Genomic DNA, 21,061 nt, shown 5'->3' with positions numbered 1-21,061 from the left:
TGTCCCAAAATACTCACATCATAACAAGTACAAACTACTTTATCACTTCAAAGCAAAATACGACTAACCTTAAATATTTTTTTGTGAATGCTATAATAAAGAAATTATAACAAGCTGAAAAGTAATTATGATGGGTTTGATGTTAATCTGAATAAAAAGATTTACAACAATATTTTTGTGACCATAGGGGGTTTGACCACAGCGGGGCTTTGACCATAACGGGGTTTTGATCATAGGGGGTTTGACCACGGTTGTTTTCTCAGCAGAGGGTCTTTGATCACAGGTGTTTTTTCTATATAGGGTCTTTGATCACATATGGTTTGTCCAATGCCGGTGTTTGATAAAAAGCGCTTTGTCTACATATGGTAAGGATTAATTTTAAAAGTCGTGTAATTATATTTTAAATTGCGGCAAGATGTAATAGTATGTTAATTCATCTGTCATTTAGTTAACCATACAAGTATTAACTCTTTGACTATACTGTTGGCATGTTTTTTAAATCCTTTGTTATCCTTTATATATATTTCAAATACATCTACATTATTTATTTGTGAAACTTGTTATATGTCGCATTATTTGTGTTCCATTTATATTTAAAATAAATCTATGAGGTCTAGCACCAGCCTTTATGTGGAGACTAAAATATCAATACCATTATTTTCCTCTCTAACCATTCAGTAGTTTTTCTTAGAGTCTCGACAGGATGACAGCAGTTTACTTCAGTAGTGTTTACACTATAAAAATACATAGGACGGCTTGAACGAACTATAATGAGACTTGAAAACACTACGACCTCACCCCAACATAACAAGATTAAGACTAACTAAACTTCTTTCCCGGCAACAACGATCCTACACTGAAACGTCACATTCTTGTGTACCGCGGCACATCTTCATGCGTTCATTACAACTTTCGCACCAATATTCGTCCGTATAAACACACCTGATCAAACAAACGTCATAACACTTTACTTGAGGCTAAAAGTAAACATTTTATTAAGTAGCTAAATTTTTAAAATCAGTTCCTTTTTCACCTAAATTATGTTTATACTATGTTATTAATTATAAATGGAAATAACTTTCAATTTATCTATTATAAATCGAAGTTATAAATTATCCCTCGATTATCAATGTTTTAAAATTTGTCAGCGAATGCGAGAATAAAAAAAATGTAGATGTTTGTGTTATTGTCTGTTTAAAAACATCGCTATTTATACTGCCACTTGATGGTGTATTCGATCTCATTGCATCACGGACTACATGTACATATCCTGTTATATGTGTATTGACATAAAATATTCAATATAAATCTGTCGATCTAACCCTGCACGATCACATATTGATTATACCATAAGAAGAAACTATCCATATAACACAATTTTAAGACACATGGATGTATTTAGATAGTTATAGGGCCTACGTGTTGTGCGAATTTTACTGACACAATCATACTCAAACGAAAATAGGGTTTTTAATATAGAAAAATTGTAGTCTATTGTTTGTAATAGAACAAATGTAATGATCACAATAACAGTTACATCCAGGTTAATAAAAACATTTTTTTTTCTTCACGTATTTTAATACGTAAGGTAAATAATAATTTTGTCGATTAAACGTATTCAAGCCTTCGTGTTTCAAATAGTTCATTTGATTTGTCTTAAATCTCTAGATCTTAATTACTAATTCAACCAGAAAAATACGTTTATGTTTAACACATCAAATGTATGTATGCAAATTTAACAAATGATTTTAACCATACACCTAGAGCTCACATACCAGGAAGATGGTGATGGCATTGAGTTATATGGAACTGTGTAATGATGGCTAGACAAATAACATATAAATCATTCAAGTTGTTTTTTTATACATGTAGTCTACACACATAGTTGGTTGTTAGCGTGTGTTTAACATGGTGGTTACATATTTTATTTGAGAATTTCCTTTCCACCATGTTTTGTGTAGTACTTCTATAAACTAACGATATTAAAACTACTATAGCAGGATAACGTTGAGCCTTGATCTGCGAGAAACACTTGAAAGTAAAGTTCTTGACCTTTCTTCATGTCAACAACAACTGATGATTTCACATCTATAAACCTACACCACACGCCTCCAGCCATCACACTAACTAAAATCTGTTTATCTTTACTTTCATTCAGATTGACACATACAAGAAATAAACCATCATGTGGTGATACAAATGTCCCTGTTGTCTGATTAAAATGTTGGCCGTTATATTCACGTACTTCACTAAATCTTGAAATAATTGATCCAGCTCTAACAGGTGTGGGACCAGCAAGCTGTACATGACAAGCATATCTGTTACATACACGTGACTCTGTTGATAGAAACATGCATGATTGTAAAGTTCAATTTCACGAATGCTATGACTATTTAATTCAGAATATATGCGAATTTTCGTATCATTAGTTTATGATAATAACCCTAAACATAAACTTATTATACGTGTTTTATAGGTAGTTCAAAATGTAACGTAAAAGGGCAAACCCAAATAAAACTTATTTTTCTTTTAAAGATGTGTATAATTATCCATAATGTTTACATAATTTTGACTAAGTCACAAATTGAAACACTAGACCACTAGTTTAGTACGGTCCTCAGTTTTAGTGGTGTTAGTTTATCGTGTCCTCAGTATTGAAACTACGAGGGTAGTAGGTTACCTAATACGTCTCTAAAGGTATAACAAATGTTATATGAGTTTTGTTAAATCATACATTGCGTATTTGTTTACATTATAAATTAATTACATAAGGTTAATATGTCGAAACAAAAATTTAGAGAACTAAATTTATTCACTTGTAATTATGAAACTCTAGTAAAACCGATGACAAGATTAGCATCTTCAACTCATTTAAACTTATTTCACGTTACAGTAAATCAATTATATATTACGATGTTACAAAAGTTAAAATTATAAATGTTTTCAAGTAGGCCTATTATTGTATTTCAGATTTAATTCCTGCCTCGTATGGGGCATCGTCTTAAAGGGATGACGTGACGTTACTTGGTATTAATTAATTAATTTTATAGTTAATTTTAAACTGCAGCTCTGTAAATGTCTTACTGTACTAGGGTACACCACTGAAAGTCGACCCCCGACATACCAGGTGGTGTAATATACCAGGTGAGGAAACAAACACCTGGCGGAAACCCACGGGTCTAGAGACTGGCACTATGGATGAGTGAAATGTTCCATTCTTTATGGTCTGTCTGGCTAACGAACATCACGTTATGGTCTGTCTGGCTAACGAACATCACGTTATGGTCTGTCTGGCTAACGAACATTACGTTATGGTCTGTCTGGCTAACGAACATCACGTTATGGTCTGTCTGGCTAACGAACATCACGTTATGGTCTGTCTGGCTAACGAACATCACGTTATGGTCTATCTGGCTAACGAACATCACGTTGTGGTCTGGCTGGCTAACGAACAAGTGGTTATGTCCATGTAATAGAAAGGCAGAGAGTGAAATATTTAAATATAATTTGAGAGATTAAGGGTGGAATTTTGAACATAGTTAATAAAACGTGTAAAAAATTTACAGATTAGTTATCATTAAGAATTATTTGATAGCTTTTAGTATTGTTATATTAAAACAAGAACACCAAAAAGTAGAACTGTCATAAAATAGCAATTGTTATTTAAGTATTTTTTAAAATATTTTTTTTTTCAAGGTAAACTTACCGATGAGATGGAAAACGCTACAAAACTTTGAAATAGTATTTTCAAGTTCACCCAGCTAAATGCAAATAAAATAAATAAATGAAAGAATCACATATCTACATAGGCTATTGTATAAGACTGGTTCAGCAATTCCATAGATTATGACAACTTGCAAGATACCATCTTTTTTCTTTTTTCCCTAGTTTCCAAGTTCTGGTTAAAGATTTGAATCAGTTTCTCAATCGGCATCAACCTTTGTTGTAGGAGTTTGTACATAACACTGTGCTAAAGACCGACGATCATAATTGAAGATTTATAAATTTAACTATTTGAATTGCAAATTAACTCACATAAAATTAACTTAAAAATAAATGGTATTATTATAGATTAAGTTAATCAACTGCCTTTTAATTAAAAATATGAAAAAAATTAACTGGCAAGTAAGAATAGAATTGTGTGCAAAATACTTGCCGATTTTAAAATTTACCTTTGATTGCAACTGTTCAATTACGTTTGATGTTTTTTCCAAGATTTTATTATTTTCATGTTGTAAAGAAACAATCAAATCAGAATGGCTTTTAATTTCTTCTTTCATACCGTCTCTTCCATCTGCATTAGCTTGCATCTCTATATTTATTTTTTGTAAGTTGTTTTCAAATTCTTTTATTTCTAGTGTCAGCTTCTCTAATGTTTTATTTGACCTTGTTTCTTTTTCTTTTAAACTTTCAATATCTTTGTTCATCTCCTTTATTTTGTTATCTTGTTCACTCATTTGTTTTCTGATGTTTTTAAAGTTCTGTTTTTGTTTTTTAGTCAGTTGTTCAAGGTTTACCCCCATGTCACTCTGTTCTGTTACAAAGTTGTCTCTCCGTTGTTTTCTTTCTGATATGCTTTCCTTAGTTTTTTGCGTTGTGCCTTGTAGACAAGATATTCTGTTTTCTAGAAGTCCTAGTCGAGTGAATACTTATGTAATGCACAATAAATTTAATAGCAACGTTTCAATTACAATAGTATAAGTTTAATTTTTGCACATTTCCTAATTTATTTTAAACCTTTATCTCAGCAAATACAAAATATTTTATACCAGCTGATTGTTGACTTAGTTTAGTGACTTGATAAGTTAATTCACTAGGGGAACGTTTTTCGGTTGCTGTAGTATGTAGTGTAGACTGAGCTAAAGATGGCGTTCTACCATCAACAACAACCGGCTCTTTATTTTCACCTTTTGGTAAAAGTATACATAATAAGTTGAATTAAACTTACATCTCTTTTCTCTTAAAGACAATTACGATTCTGTAGACATACAACACTAACGAAGTTACTGCTATATAATATTTCTCGATTTTTGTAGCCTATAGTAAATAATTTGAAATATATTATATATAATCTCATGTTTTATACTGGAAAAGTAAATAAAATGGTATCTTTAGCTAGTGATGTGTGTGAGCTGTCGCCATAATTTAGTTTTTTTAGGTTGAGTTCATGTTTGTATACATACATTAGACAGACTTATTTTATTCAATTTTTACTTAAAATATTTGAAGCTACATCCAACAAGGCCGTGGTCGCTGATGCAAGTTCCTGGCAAAGCTCTATGTATGTGATAGACGGGTTGTCATTTGTATCTTCTATCCACGTCTTACTTTTTTCTAATACCTGATGACATAAAACATGTTGACGTAGTCGTAACTCTGTGGCTGCTAAACGTAACTAACTACTAGCTACATGCGTATACACGAAACGATAATAAAACAGTTCATCACTAAAACAAGAATAATCGCTCACATTTTTCATCAAGCCAATAACAGGCTCCATAAATTGCAAATATTTCATCTGTACTGTAACAATCTTCAGCTGAATTCTGGGACGCATCTAAATAAAACAAATGTAAGTTTAGTGTCTTTAACTAATTGCCTATATGCTACGTTTAGAGCTTTCAAGTGTTTTTTTTTTCTCACTTCCTGGAGTAGCACGGGCTTCAAATGTAATAACTAAAATACAATACAAACTGCGGCCACACTTTTATATATCCAGGACGTGTAAACTGACCGCTAATTGCAATCGCCGTATACAATATTCACAGTGTAAAATATCATAGACAGCAGCCCATGAAACTTCGAGATGTGGTCACGAGATGCTTGAAAAATAGATAGTTGCCTCTCCAGGACTAATCGTCACAGAATTCAAAACTGGACAGACTCCGCATTCCTTTATATACTTAGCAAAAAATAGGTGAGAGTAGTTTTCAAACAATTTTTAAAATTTTTACTTTAAACGTTGGGGTTATCTTTTTTCTGGACCTCAGTTCACCAGAGCTCAAACATAACTGCGAACGACCTTTTAGCTTTCAATTATAAAAGCATTTACAAAATCCCATGAAGTACATGAGAAGGAAGAGGTAGTTAAATACAAATGTACCAACCCTTAGCTCTACTGAACATACACGTAGTAATATTTTCTTTTACAGTCAAGGGCATTCTAAATATTATATACTTATTTTTCCCAAGATATTTTAAAAAATAATGTTTTATCTATATATATAATTCTCTTCTGGGAGACGTTAGAAAACAAGCTGCAAGTGCCTTCTTGCAGTCCCCTCTCTTTCTCACTATCACCCCCACCCCACCCCCACATCGTCTGGTGAGCTGTGGTCACGTTAATGTTTACAGATCTTAGAGCCGGGTTTAGTGACGGCTATTAGGGGCAGATAATTTAGTTTGAACCGATTTTAAACGTACAGGAGGTAACTAAGAGGAGGCTGCTTTCACGGGTGGGGGGGGGGGGGGTGTAGGGTCGGGGTTAGGGAAAAGGAGGGGGGTTAGTGTTTTAAAGCAAATATTTTCAGTGGCAGCATTGGTACTGTCGAATTCACAAATTATGAATTACTGAAAAGTAGAAAATAAATCAACTAAATAGCGGCGTATGATACGCCGCGGGTCGGCTCGTAGTATATATTATCTATATATATTACATTTCGTTTGGCGCGGGAGGGGGGGCGCACCTGGAAGAAACTTTTTATCTCCTCAGGAGATGTCAAAATTGACCATGACTTCTCATACGCTTCCCTATTAGGGCATGTCACATGTGCATCTGTATAAGTCAAAGATGAACCTATAAAAACTAAATCTGAGGCACTAGCTCACAAAGCAATTCACTTGGAAAATGTATGTATCTATAAATACTATCTATATATATAATTCTCTTCTGGGAGCCGCTAGAGCACAAGCTGTAAACGCGCTCCGTACCTCCCCACCCCTACATGGTTTTAGTGAGCTGTGTTCACTCTAAATGTTTACAAGCAGAGCCAACGATTTTAAACGTAAGGGGGGGGGGAGGGGTGAAGTAATGGGGGTGGGGGGGGGGGGGTTATGGTCCTTAACGAGCTACTTATAGTGTTTTAAAGAAATATTTTACGTGGCAGCGTTGGTACTGTCGAATTCACAAATTATGAATTACTGAAAAACGTGGGGCGCCGTGATTTTCTTACAGTTTCTAATACTGTTGACTCTCTACAGGCTCCCTAATAAAAGTCAATAGTATTATCTAATCAATAGTAATATAACTTTTACTTCGGCGCCCCACGTTTTTCATCGCTTATACACATACATATTAAATTTACAGATAATTTTTTTAAAATCCCCAAAACTTTTCTTTAGTTTCAATAGCGTTCTAGGATGTCTTTTCGTCTTTTTTCGCCGTGTGTGCCCAAGACACATGGGTCAGAGGCTGTAGTGTTCATCTGCTTCAGAAGCCTCAGCATGAAGGGATATTGTGGTCAGCAGTATGCCCAACGGCCTTTGTTTCCCTAACGTGAGTTAGGTACCCACCACAACTGGGTGGACTCAGAGACACTCTACTAAATTAAACCCGGATTTGAACTCAATTCTAGCTTTATACCGCACTCTACTGCTAGGCCACGTCATCTCATGTTATCTTTTACCATCTAAAATCAGTTCTAATCATATCTTGGGGATAACTATAATAATATGAAATAATAATAACTAATGACTAAGAAAAACTAAAAACTTGAAGAATTGTCTGAAAAACAAACAGAAAATAAAGAATATATAAAAGCAAATAAAAACGCAAATAAACCCAGAATAAATTAGATGGGTAAAGAAATTGAGACCCTCAAAGAAAAAGAACCAAATACAAGCCAAACACTAGAAAGCACAAATACTGAGATGGAAAAGGTTGACAATATTTTGAACAAAATAAATGGAGAACTTAAAACTCACACAAATAAAGCAGGGAAAATGCAATAAGATACAAAAAGTCATTACGATGTTATTTCTCACTTGAGGGAAAAACAAAAATATGAAAACTGAAGTAGAAAAGTTAATTTCAATGGTTTGTACCAATTTCCATTCGTAAGTATGTTAACATTAACTCATTGTATTATAAATGAATACCCTGCACAACCTATGTTTTAAGTATAATTATGTTTCGTAATGTTGTGTGGCAAAAAAACAATGATAGTTTTAAACAGATACTAGTAACGCATGTTTAGTTTTTTACTGTAAAACACAATTTTAAAGTAACCATTGTTGTTTATTAATGTAATTTTTTGATCACGTGTTATATTTTTTAGTGGTAAATTGCCTTTTTTAAGAGACAACAAGCATTCAGTTATTTGAATGCTGAATATTTTTGATAAATGGATACGTAAGAAATGTATCAAAAATAATTAAAGCATTAAGTACTAGGTCATGTGCACATTTAGAGGATCAGTAGTATAGGAAATACTGTTTTAGAACGGCCTACCAATATAAGAGTTTAAGGAGGGCTATTGTCAAGATAGAACACAGCAAGTGGGCTGGGCAGGAGAATGAAACTTCAAATGGGAACATTTCCTGGAGTACAGAGAAATTATATAAGACATTTATTACAATACTCGCAGAAACACACAAGCAAACACATACACATACAAACATTGAAAAAAAAACGTCACATAAAACTAGTCATCAATCAAACCGTAGGTTTCAACGTGTTATGAAATCTTGTGTTTCGGTCGTGTTGCGGCTATTTCAAGAAAGACTAATAAAAATGTTTCGTTTTTAATTTTTAGGCGATTGAATGATACTCGACCACTCATTGTCTACCCCCAATAGTTTATATACGTATACGAGAAAGTAAAAATTATCCAATTAATGCAATTTTTTTTTTTTAAATAGACTAGTTTTTAATTAATTTCAGTGGGTTTTTTACAAGCTTTGTAACGCTTGCAAGATATGGGTTAGTACGAAAGTATTAAATTAATATTTTTAGTGATAAAAGGCATACATATATGCAAAATGTTATTTTAAGACATACTATTACTAAGGAAAAAATAAATAAAACAGGATTGATTTCCCCTAAACATTATTAACGGTATATTCTTATATCACCATAAGTCGGAAGGCACTTTCAGTGCAAAAGGGCGTTAGAAATGTTTTTTTAAAATAATTTTTTAAATAATTAAATACAATATATCAGTATACTTGTATCGTTAAAGTGCATTTGCTCAACTATCTTATCTGTGATAAGTCAGATGTCTAAAGTTTATCTATCACTAACTTTAGGTTTGCTACATGTAAACTTACATTTCACTGAATAAATAATCCTGTTTAGCACTTGATTTATTCACTCTAGTTCCAAAACACTAACAAATTGTGACTCCACTTAATCAACAATGTGTGAAGTCATGAACACAAGTTGCAGCTACCGTGTTGTGGTGCCTGTTTTAAGTGTACTTTGTACTGACCTGTTCTTTGGCTTAATTTCATATCATTTATCTCAGTTTAATATAAACACCAAGAACATCATATCGTGTTATGCAATCACTAACTGGTTTTATCACTTATATCTGCTATAGTTCAGGTGTGATCAAATCAAACAGTACATAACTACTGATAACCACTTTATAAACTAAATTGGTTGCCTCTGTCAGTGATACATTTCTCTGCATTACACAAAGTCAGCGTAGATTAAATAACAAGCAAATAAGATGGTGAAATATAAACCTCGAATCTCGGCCTTTTAAAATCTCAGTGGACGCCCATGTTAATGACGAACTATTGATATATAAATGATAAGTGTTCTCTTCACGCTGATCATTTCAAGTTTCCACAACCAAGAAATCCACCCACCTTCTTGAAATTACGTGTTAGTTAATTAAGTGCTCGGCACATATTTGAGAGAAAAGAAATTAACATTATACCTCGAGATAGTTTTGAGATGTTTGCATATTATCTGTCTATAGTGAAGCAATGTTTCATACACATACTATTGCTAAATGCAATACCTATTTAACAAGGTTTTTCTACAACACATGGGACAGCAATAGATATTAACCAATTTACAATTAGAACTAAATTTTATTAGGCTCATCGTATGCAATAAAAATATATTTCCAATGCAAACAAAAATGTTAAATTTGCAAAATACATTTTTGCAGAAAGCAAAGCAAACACGTGCGATAATATTAAAAACCACCAATCAAACAGGCACAATAAATAAAACCATCACACTTAACTTAATTAACACGACTAGACAAAGAACAGAAGACGAAAACAGACTAGTAGCAACGGCTAGTTATTGATCGACTATATTGGAATATAGAATAAGATCTTGTTTTATTTTTAAAAACTGTGGCGAACAGATATACATTTAAACGCGAATCATCTTCTTAACGGTCTTGAGAGTTGTTTGATGTGCGAAAACACGTAAGCTCTAGTGGTTTATTTCTCATTAAAAAAAGAAATAAAACTCAAGTAGCCTTGTTTAAGTTACGTAAAACGTGCATTCTTCACTAAACCTTAACCCAACTAAATAAACTAAGCATTTTTTTAAATCTCTAATTAAACCCAGACCCCCCCCCCTTCTCCACATACAATGTTACTGACTAGAATCACAAGAGCGGTTTTTGTTTCGAGAATAACTGTAATTTATTTATTTTTTACCTTGAAACAAAACAAAAGTTATTTTCAGTATCTTTCAAAATATTTACAAATTCATTACATCAATTAATTGTTTAAAATATATCTCACACATATATAAGTTACCAAGTGAAATATTTCCATTTTTTAAATTGTTCATTGTGTTTGTCCGAAAATGCGGAATTCAATTTCAAAATTTACACACAAAAACTAGGTTTTGTTTTTAACAAATACAATGATACACATATACATAGAAACAAAAGATTTTTAAAAACTGATGTATCTCATATGTTTATTGGGGGTCCAAATCAAACAACTGCTGCCTTGTAGTTTGTTCTTGTTTGGACAAAGGCTATGGAAACAAATCCAAAAAGAAAAGCAGGCTGAAATCGGAGTCAATGGCCTCAATGGCGCATTACCCATTGACACGTAATCCTTAATTGTGATGGAAGCATGGTCGAGTCGGAAAAGCTCATGGTTGATAAATTCGAAAAAATTCTCGAGTTCAAACTCTCTGGCAGATAAGGCTCGATCCCTCCCAACACTAAAAATTAAGACCGAAGAAGAAGAAAGATATGTTTATTGTGGTCACGTACAACATATTAATTGGTGATCACATTGAAAAAGTTGGAACTGTATAATGATGACTAAAAACAACATACAAACCATTAAATGTTTATTGACATGTAGTAAGTTGTTGGCGTGTGCTTAACGTGTTGGTTACATGTTTTATTGTTTTGAGAATTTGTTGTACTTCTATAAACTAACGATAATAAACCTACTGTAGCTGGATAACGTTGCGCCTTGATCTGCGTGATCCACTTTAAAGTAAAGTTCTTGACCTTTCTTCATGTCAACAACCACTGACCCAGCAGCGCTAGTGGCGGCACATTTCACTTCTATAAAACTACAACACCTGCCCACACATCAACTCTAATCTGTTTACCTTCCCTTTCATTTAGAGTGACACATACAAGATATAAACCATCATGCGGTGATACAAATTTTCCTGTTGTTTGATTAAAATGTTGACCGTTATATTCACGTACATCCCAGAATCTTGAAAAAATTGAGTCAGCACTGACAGGTGTGAGATCAAACGCCACATAACAAGCATATCTGTGACCTACATATGACTCTGTTGATTAGAAAACATGTTTAATTATACGAATGTTCTTACTACTTGATCCATAATATTTGTAAATTGTCGTTTCATTAGTTTATGTTATCAGCTCATTATATGTTTTGTATGCAGTTTATAATGTAAGTAAAATTGACAAACTCAAATCAAACAATTATTTTTCAAAAAATAAACTGCATATAAGAATCTATATTGTTTACATAACTTTGTCCAAGACCATAAATTGAAACACTAGACCACTAGCTAGTACGGTCCTTAGTTTGTGTGGTGTTAGGTTATTGTTTCTCACGTATTGACCTTACCAGTTTAGCAGGTCATTGAAAACGTCACAAAACGTACAACAAATGTTAAATACGTTATGCTAAAACCGGGTGTATGACAAATTCCTGAAATACACTTGCGCGAATGCCGTTTGCCCCAAGGCCGATTTCCGAATGGACACTTTCCCGAATGGACATTTGTTAAATATCAAATAGACATTCTTAATCAATTCAAGTTTGACATTATGATAACTCAATTCTGGGCAAAAAAAAAACAAATGTGTTTATATTTTTGAAAATGTGTATACTTTTAAGATTTAACATTTAATGTTTGAAACTTGAGAAATTGCTGTAAAAACCGTTATTCTTTAATAATGTAATGCTATGTTGGCGGCGATGTTTTATACTGTCTTGATGTAAGTTGTGGAAACCTTGTTTAGCCGACGTGTTGCGGTGGTTATATAGCGCTTATGACACGATGTAGTCGGCGCGGCGTCTCGTTACATTGAACAGAGACGCGTTTGTTTGATTTATTTTGTTATGCTTAACTTGTGTGATGACTATTTCACAATTGAGTGAAGCGCGCCTTAGGCAACGAATTTAAAAACTAAAGGTAGTCAATTATATTTCATCTTCATTTAATGCAGCTTGTTTAGATAATGTGTTGAAGCTATTACTTAATACAGAAAGTGAGAATCATTTTAAAAACATCAGATAAGTGAAAATTATATTTTCGTCTTGTTTTATAGATAGCAAAAGATGTAGGTCCTACACTTTCTATAATATAGAAAGTACTAATTAATTCATAATGCCTGCTTGCAGATATTAAACAGTATTTTGTTCCCTTTCAATTTGGTTAGACATTTATTTAATTATCAAAATTTCAAATTTAAGTTGATTAAGGATGACTATTTGGTAATCTGTAATGTTACCATTTTTAGGGCAAACGGTCTTCGGGTAAATGGATTTTGGGCATTTGTCCCATTCGGGCAAGTGTCCGTTCGGGCATTTGTCGCATTCGGGCAAGTATCTATTCGGGCATTTGTCGCATCCGGCAAGTTACCATCCGGGTAGTTTAATAGTATATGGATTATCTATTGAAGCAAGAATTACTAGAACTAAAGTTGTTCTGTTGTAGGCCTACTTATTAATGACCGAAACAAGAGCTGCATATTCTACCTTTTTGTATTTTTCATTTCAGGTTACAGTTAATTAATGAGATATTAAAATGTTTAAAATGAGACAATTAAATGTTTTCAAGTTATTATTCTATTTTAGATTTAATCCCTGTCTCTAATGGGGCATCGTCTTAATATTTGAAACACAAAGGGATGACGTGACGTTATTTGATATTAGTTTACTTAAACTGCAGCTCTGTAAATATCAAACGGTACTGTGGTGGACCGCTGTAGGTCGACCCCCGACATACCAGGTGGTGTAATGTACCAGGTGGTGTAATGTACCAGGTGGTGTAATGTACCAGGTGGTGTAATGTACCAGGTGGTGTAATGTACCAGGTGGTGTAATGTACCAGGTGGTGTAATGTACCAGGTGGTGTAATGTACCAGGTGGTGTAATGTACCAGGTGGTGTAATGTACCAGGTGGTGTAATGTACCAGGTGGTGTAATGTACCAGGTGGTGTAATGTACCAGGTGGTGTAATGTACCAGGTGATGTAATGTACCAGGTGGTGTAATGTACCAGGTGGTGTAATGTACCAGGTGATGTAATGTACCAGGTGGAGTAATGTACCAGGTGATGTAATGTACCAGGTGGTGTAATGTACCAGGTGGTGTAATGTACCAGGTGGTGTAATGTACCAGGTGGTGTAATGTACAAGGTGGTGTAATGTACCAGGTGGTGTAATGTACCAGGTGGTGTAATGTACCAGGTGGTGTAAAGTACCAGGTGAGGAAACAAACACCTGACGGAAACCCACGGGTCTAGAGACTGGCACTATGGGTGAGTGAAATGTTCCATTCTTGATCACGTTATGGTCTGTCTGGCTAACGAACATCACGTTATGGTCTGTCTGGCTAACGAACATCACGTTATGGTCTGTCTGGCTAACGAACATCACGTTATGGTCTGTCTGGCTAACGAACATCACGTTATGGTCTGTCTGGCTAACGAACATCACAATATGGTCTGTCTGGCTAACGAACATCACGTTATGGTCTGTCTGGCTAACGAACATCACGTTATGGTCTGTCTGGCTAACGAATTAAACGTTATGGTCTGTCTGGCTAACGAACATCACGTTATGGTCTGTCTGGCTAACGAACATCACGTTATGGTCTGTCTGTCTAACGAACATCACGTTATGGTCTGGCTAACGAACATCACGTTATGGTCTGTCTGGCTAACGAACATCACGTTATGGTCTGTTTGGCTAACGAACATCACGTTATGGTCTGTCTGGCTAACGAACATCACGTTATGGTCTGTCTGGCTAACGAACATCACGTTATGGTCTGGCTAACGAACATCACGCTATAGTCTGTCTGGCTAACGAACATCACGTTATGGTCTGTCTGGCTAACGAACATCACGTTATGGTCTGGCTAACGAACATCACGCTGTAGTCTGTCTGGCTAACGAACATCACGTTATGGTCTGTCTGACTAACGAACATCACGTTATGGTCTGTCTGGCTAACGAACATCACGTTATGGTCTGTCTGGCTAACGAACATCACGTTATGGTCTGTCTGGCTAACGAACATCACGTTATGGTCTGTCTGGCTAACGAACATCACGTTATTATCTGTCTGGCTGTATAATTTGGTATAAAAAAATTATGACAAACTTACCTATTAGATTCAAATCTTTGGACAATTTTGAAATAGTATCTTCAATATTTTCCAGCTAAAAAGATTTTATAAAATGATTGAAAATATCCCATAGTTACGTAGAACATTAAATTGATGCACTGATTTTAATAGGGTATGGCAGCTTGTAAGAATAGAACATAATTTAAAACATGGATTATTTTATAATTATACTTTTTTTTAACGTTTTGCTTAATTTAGAAAACATGTTATTAACTGGTCTATTAACAAAGTGTTACTAATTAATGCACAATTATCAACGTCATAATTTGTATTTTATCAAATAACTAAACATATACCTTTGTTATTCTTTTTTCCCTTGTTTCCAAGTTCTGGTTAAAGATTTGAACCAGCTTGTCAATAGGCATCAACCTTTGTTGCAGGAGTTTGTACATCAAATTGTGCTAAAGAGCAGAAAATGGAACTTTAATTATTTTTACTGCACATTATAACTAACGAAAACATGTGTCTTAAAATTAGTAATAATATTACAGGTATAACTGTTGATAAAGTTACTTAGTTGTGTTTTAATTTAACCAGGTTATAAAATGTGAAATTAGTTATCTGGCCAGTATGTGTAAGATTGTGTTAACGGATCACTTTTACCTTTTCTATTTGAGTTGATGTATTAAGCTTGATTTTATAACTCTCTTCTTGTAGGGTACACATCTGATCAGAATGTCTTTTAATCTCTTGTGTTATACTCTCAGTTTTATCTGCGTGATCTTTCATCTCTTTATTTATTTTGTGGAAGTTGTTTTCATATTCTTTCATATCTAGAGACAGTTTCTCTAGTGTTTTGTTTGACTTGGATTCTTTTTCTTTTAAACTTTCAATTTCTTTGTTCAGCTCCTTTACTTTGTTATCTTGTTCACTCATTTGTTTTCTAAAATTTTTAAATTTTTTTTTTTGTTTTTTAGTCAGTTGTTCAATGTTTACCCAATTGTCACTCTGTTCTGTTACAAAGTTGTCTCTCCATTGTTTTAATTCTGATATGTCATCTGTAGACTTATGTTATGTGTCCTGTAGTGAAGATAGTGTTGTTTCAATATAGGCGAGTCTACGCTCTAGGTCAGGATGTTCTTCAACTGAGAATAGTCGCAGATATAATTTTATTATTTTAAGTGTCCGAAATCTTGAAAAATATGTTTTTTAAAAACGAATTTAAACAAAAGCATCAAACGTACTTTGGTTTAAAAATATAATACATATACATATTTTTAAAATCTATATAGTATATCATGCAGCTATTCAATGTGTTTTACCAAAATCATACTATAATATACCCGCTGTATGTTGAACTTGTGGTATGAGTTATTTTATTGTACATATAATACGTTTTACTATTTAGCTAGTTAAAACTCTAACGCAAACCACGTAATATTCTAATGAAAAAAAACTTTGAATATGATCCAAATGTAAACAAACACAAATAGTTCCAAAATGTCCGAAATCTATATATTGTACATGCTGTTCCGTTTTAATACATTTTACATGACTATTATTCGAATACATTATCAAAAGTATTTTTTTTAATTTTAACCTTCTATAAAATCGTAAGGTTCTAGAAACTTGTTTTAAGGCGAATAAGGTTACACAGTGTGATTGTAAATTCTTCATTTTTTTAAATATAAGGATTTACAAGATTCACTAATGTGATGTCGATTTTATATAAATTAATAAGCGGAAACTGGTATGGTTGTTCGTTCACAGTGAAGTGTAATATATCCCTTTAACACAGTATTTGCAATATCTGTAAACTGTATAACAATTCCGTTTCATTTTCTCAATAGAAATGAGTCAATACTAAAACTAAAAACGCAGGCGGCTACACGACTATAGACTTTGAGATTTTAAATTATAAATCTATTAAAGTACTGACTTAAAATATATGACGTCACATCCAACAAGGCCGTGGCTGCTGTGTCCAGTTCTTGTGATAGCTCGATGTAGCTGACAGATGATTGGTCAGTTTTTTCTTCTAGCCACGCCTTACTTTTTGCAACAACCTGGTTAAAGCAAACAACAACAATATTGTCAATTGGTCACGTGTTGAAGTGCTATATTCCTAAAGACGTGTTGTTGTTCTGTGTTTTTTAACACATGCACTTCGAAAAATACTTTATCGTGAGTAAAATGATTTTTACATTTTAAGTATTACGAAGAATATTTTTAGTTTGTAATGACTTACATTTTTCATATTTCCCAAAACAGGTTCCAGAACTTGTATCTGTTCTTCCAAATATTTCTTGCGCTCTGTAACAAACTTGCCGTGAATTCTTGAAGGCATCTAAATGTTAATAACACTAAATTTTAAAAAAAAATATGTTTACTCTGTCATCATCACTAAGCAAAACTAAAGCAGTGTTTCTTCTGGCAGATAAGGCTCGATCCCCGCCACCACTAAAAATTAAGAGCTAAGAAGAAATGTTTCTTCAAGGTACCCCCCCCCCCCCCATCGAAGATAATCTACCGCCCCGGTAAATAAATATTGAAAATATATACTTTTAACAGTATTCCCCCCCCCGCCCGTAAATTTTAGTTCGCCCGCCTCCCCCCGCCCCCCGAAATTTCAAGTGCAACCTTTTATCTACTGACGGTTCCATAAATAAGCCTGGCTCTTAAATTATTTTAATTTAAGGTGAATCTTTATAATCATTTATATATTTATAATCTTCCTTGAGTCAAGAATAATTTTAGTGTACCAAGTGTAATATAAAAATTTATTGTTTAAGAAAAAAATATTTCATCCAATAATTAATTCAGTAAATAAAGAGTTAATTATAACAATGAAATAAAATCCAAGTTTTTGTCATACATTATTAAACTATAACTGGCAATCCAATATTAAACGAAAACTACTTTAAATATTGTTATATTTCTTTTTTAGATCTGTTAACTAATAGCACGTTATATTATTTAAGGTATATATATATGTATATATATATATATATATATATATATATATATATATATATATATATATATATATATATATATATATATATATATATATATAAATTATTTCTTTTAATATACTCCAATTTTGTCATATGACTTCCCCTGTACACATTTTAGTAAAAAATATTACATTTGTTATTTTATTATATCGCTGTAGATCAACAGACATAGACAAATAGTTTAGAGTTCTAAATAAAAACGTCCTGCTTGTAGTTCTAAATTATTCACTAGTTAATAAAATATTTAGTTAAACAAACCAAAATAGGAGAGTGTCGAAATAAAATTATACAGATTGAGTTGATAAACTTAATGTGCTAATGAAGTACCAGATCTGTCGGTCTGATGGTCATTTTAATTGTTTATACAGTTAATATGTATGTAGTGTCTTTTTTTTGGTGAGTAAGAGATCTGCATTTAGACTCGAAGCATTATTATTGTTGTTTTTTGTGTGAATTAAATAAACTGCGACTCAAATATTCATATCACGCAAATTATATTTAAAATAATACTTACAATGCACACAAAAAAATGTATAAATTTTGTTAAAACTTAATTTTCAAACAGTAAATATAACAATTTCCTGTTGATTTCTAGACAGAATTCCTATGTGTTAGCAGAGATAATATCGGGATTTCCCGTTAGGCTGTATCAGTTTCACTAGAAGTAGTCCACAAAAATCTGGAAAAAAACAAATACAATATGTACAGTAAAAAACACATGTTGTATAAAAATATTAAAACATTAAAACAAATGTAAAGCAATAAACTGGTTTTACTAAAGTATTGTTATTGGATACAAGCCGACTTGAGCTTACTAAAGGGATGCATTTACTATTTTGACTTTTAGGCAAAAATTTGGATCACTTTAATGCACTTAGTACTTTTACTTTTAATGCTACACTTTATCTCTAAACATGATACAACTTTATTAAAATTCACTAAACATAGTAGAATATACCGCTACTTAATAATTAAACATTTATTTCGTTTAGTTTTTGTGACTGCCACTTTCGTAGAGTTTTTTGCTGCGTTTTTCATACTTTAATTTACAGTCGTTTAAAACAATATGGAGATTTGTTATTTAGTTGTGTACAGAGTTTTGACGGGAGCGGTACTAAACTAATAGTTTTAAATGATCCTAGTGGGTTCAAAGAAAACATCAACAAAACACATAAATAAGGGACGTAATAAATACAATAATCTAAGAGTTTGAAATATCTCGAAACGCTACTTTGTAAACAACTTTCCATTTATTTTTATCAATTCAAGTCTTGCAGCTTTTAACGCAAAATGTGTTGGGCCTATATCGTGAAATATATTTTAAAACATACACCTACTGTTTTATTTGTAGTTAAACTTTATTTCTCTCATGTACTTCATTTCAAGAGACCATAGCTGACATTTACCTCACCTTACTCCAGAATGAATGACATATATTTCAATTCACTAGACCTTAGATGACATGTACATAACTTCAGCAGTCACTTAATGACATGTACTTTACTTCGCCTGACAATAGATGACATATAATATACTATAGCAGACATTTTATGACATGTACCTCGCTTCACCAGGCAGTAGATGACATATACCTCACTTCACCAGACAATAGATGACATGTACCTTACTTCATCAGACAATAGATGACATGTAGCCAACATCATTTCAGAAGACTGAACATAATATATCGAAGGCTAATCGTAGCAAAGTCTATATATTATTTCATTTTGTGGTGTAAAATTATTGAAATTATACAATTCCTGTTGTTAAAATATTTTTTTTCTGCACATGAAGGATTATTAATAAATAGGTTGGTATCGTTATATCACTATTTTCGTTTATTTTTCATCAGTCTTTTGGTTATGCGTGCCATATCCTACAACAAACAGTGTATGTTCGGAAAAAAGTCGTGTTTAATACATGCTTGTAAATGTATAAAGTTTGATGTTATCGGTTATTAAATAGAAGTTATTGTAGCTTACCCCATAAAACACACAAGCCGAAATCTAAACATATCAGTACCATGTTTACGCATGAAAATGTAAGATGCCTCAAAATGTTAGCACATTTACTAGTGCTGAGCTGTTTTCAAGAACGTTTATACCTGAAATCCTTTAGCAGCGTGCAATCGATGTTTTCGAGTGCACGAATACGTATGCTTGTACGTATGTGTTCCTGTGTGTGTGTGTATGTGTGTTTGTACATTCGTGCGATCATACGTGTGAGTACTTGTATTTACAAGTGAGGAAATCAACAACATCACACACAAGTCCTGGTTTAGCTCACAAAGACGTTTGGGCAGACGTCATTCATGTTGACTTTACAATTACAAACCTGGAAATCTAATAAACAATTGCACACGTATTAGAAAGTTGTTCAGACACATAGACTTAGTAAATACGCGGGTTGATGGTTCTCACATACAACATCTGATCTCTTACGCATGACCTGATGAAACCACTTCATTTATTACGCTGATGTATGCCTGTTTAATGAACATTAAGCGACTGATTAGGCTTAAACTTAAAATTAGTTCTCATGAGACTAATGCAATACAAGGGGCTAGTGTGCATATCAGGGAGAGAGAAATATATACCAAGCTCAGTTAAATATATAGTTGTAGGACATTTCAGCCAGTTAAAGTGAGGTAAATGCCATTCTCTGTCTTGTGGAGTAGGGTTATCTCACTAATGGTAAGGTAAAGATATAAATGTTTTCTTAACCGTCACAAGATATAATGTGTAATGTGTAACTTCATGTAAGCTGTCATCGTTAGCTTTCGTGTAGAAAATCTCTTTAAAAACTTGAAATGTATAAAAACATAGGCCTACTTGAGTGTAGCGGTTTTTAAATAAGCGTAGACATTACCTCATCTTCTAAACTCTAAGCCAACTGAATTAACTAATCATTACTTATCATTAATCCAACTCAGACACCCCACTATTACTCTGTATGTTCAAATAGTCTAACATTTTATAATGCGCACTATTTCAATAACCCGATGCAAAGGTTATATGCGATGTTACTTTCTACCAGAAATCTATTTCTTACGTTTGTTAAGCCTGTGTAGCACTGGCGATGAGGTATGTATAATTTAGATAGGCAATGGACTGTGTGAAGATTTAGCTTAAGTTGATTAGCGGTTATGTTAGGGAGAACGTAACTAAGTTATGTCCCTGCATAACAAGGTAATATGTCCGGTATGCATACTTTGTATATACTCATATATATATATATATATATATATATATATATATATATATATATA

The 21,061-nt window shown here is 33.0% G+C and overlaps 2 protein-coding genes and 1 long non-coding RNA gene across 4 annotated transcripts in view; all 3 read right to left on the bottom strand.

Annotated features, from left to right (window-relative positions):
* Nucleotides 1–1,007: 1,007 nt before the first annotated feature.
* LOC131947312 (chromosome partition protein Smc) lies at nucleotides 1,008–15,916 on the bottom strand. Of its 2 annotated transcripts, XM_059308504.1 has the most exons (8): nucleotides 9,268–9,403; nucleotides 5,471–5,557; nucleotides 5,215–5,341; nucleotides 4,770–4,907; nucleotides 4,173–4,651; nucleotides 3,866–3,970; nucleotides 3,707–3,761; nucleotides 1,008–2,337 (listed from the first exon to the last, which is right to left on the bottom strand). In XM_059308504.1, exons 2-8 carry the CDS (start codon nucleotides 5,555–5,557, stop codon nucleotides 1,967–1,969), a joined length of 1,362 nt encoding a protein of 453 aa, XP_059164487.1. In that variant the 5' UTR covers nucleotides 9,268–9,403; the 3' UTR covers nucleotides 1,008–1,966. The 2 variants fall into 2 exon arrangements, with proteins under 2 accessions (XP_059164487.1, XP_059164488.1); XM_059308505.1 differs by lacking the exons at nucleotides 3,707–3,761; nucleotides 3,866–3,970; nucleotides 4,173–4,651; ... (2 more) ...; nucleotides 5,471–5,557; nucleotides 9,268–9,403 and adding exons at nucleotides 14,816–14,870; nucleotides 15,133–15,237; nucleotides 15,440–15,916.
* An 808-nt stretch (nucleotides 15,917–16,724) lies between these two features.
* On the bottom strand, nucleotides 16,725–18,400 carry LOC131947326 (uncharacterized). Its single transcript, XR_009387863.1, has 3 exons — nucleotides 18,308–18,400; nucleotides 17,025–17,123; nucleotides 16,725–16,842 (listed from the first exon to the last, which is right to left on the bottom strand). It is a non-coding gene; the product is annotated as an uncharacterized LOC131947326 (long non-coding RNA).
* Nucleotides 18,401–18,451: 51 nt separating this feature from the next.
* LOC131947411 (putative leucine-rich repeat-containing protein DDB_G0290503) overlaps nucleotides 18,452–21,061 on the bottom strand; it is an 18,214-nt gene continuing 15,604 nt past the window's right edge. Inside the window, exon 7 of the mRNA XM_059308624.1 lies at nucleotides 18,452–18,472. Coding sequence (XP_059164607.1) covers nucleotides 18,452–18,472 — 21 coding nt within the window. The remainder of the gene's footprint in view (nucleotides 18,473–21,061) is intronic.

This window comes from Physella acuta, unplaced genomic scaffold, assembly GCF_028476545.2.
Source record: "Physella acuta isolate Inbredline_101_S28 unplaced genomic scaffold, ASM2847654v3 ptg000592l, whole genome shotgun sequence".
In the NCBI taxonomy this organism is placed as follows: Eukaryota; Metazoa; Mollusca; class Gastropoda; family Physidae; genus Physella; species Physella acuta.
The sequence above is the reverse complement of the archived record's forward strand: the minus strand, read 5'-3'. Positions and strand labels throughout refer to the sequence as shown.

What these genes read in the sequence shown, in the direction of transcription:
- LOC131947312 (XM_059308504.1), bottom strand. Translation starts at nt 5,557, where the DNA reads ATGCGTCCCAGAATTCAGCTGAAGATTGTTACAGTACAGATGAAATAT. An exon ending in TTATTGGCTTGATGAAAAAT is followed by an intron (nt 5,342 to 5,470) that starts GTGAGCGATTAT and finishes TTATGTCATCAG; the next exon opens with GTATTAGAAAAAAGTAAGAC. An exon ending in TAGCGTTTTCCATCTCATCG is followed by an intron (nt 2,338 to 3,706) that starts GTAAGTTTACCT and finishes TTCTATCAACAG; the next exon opens with AGTCACGTGTATGTAACAGA.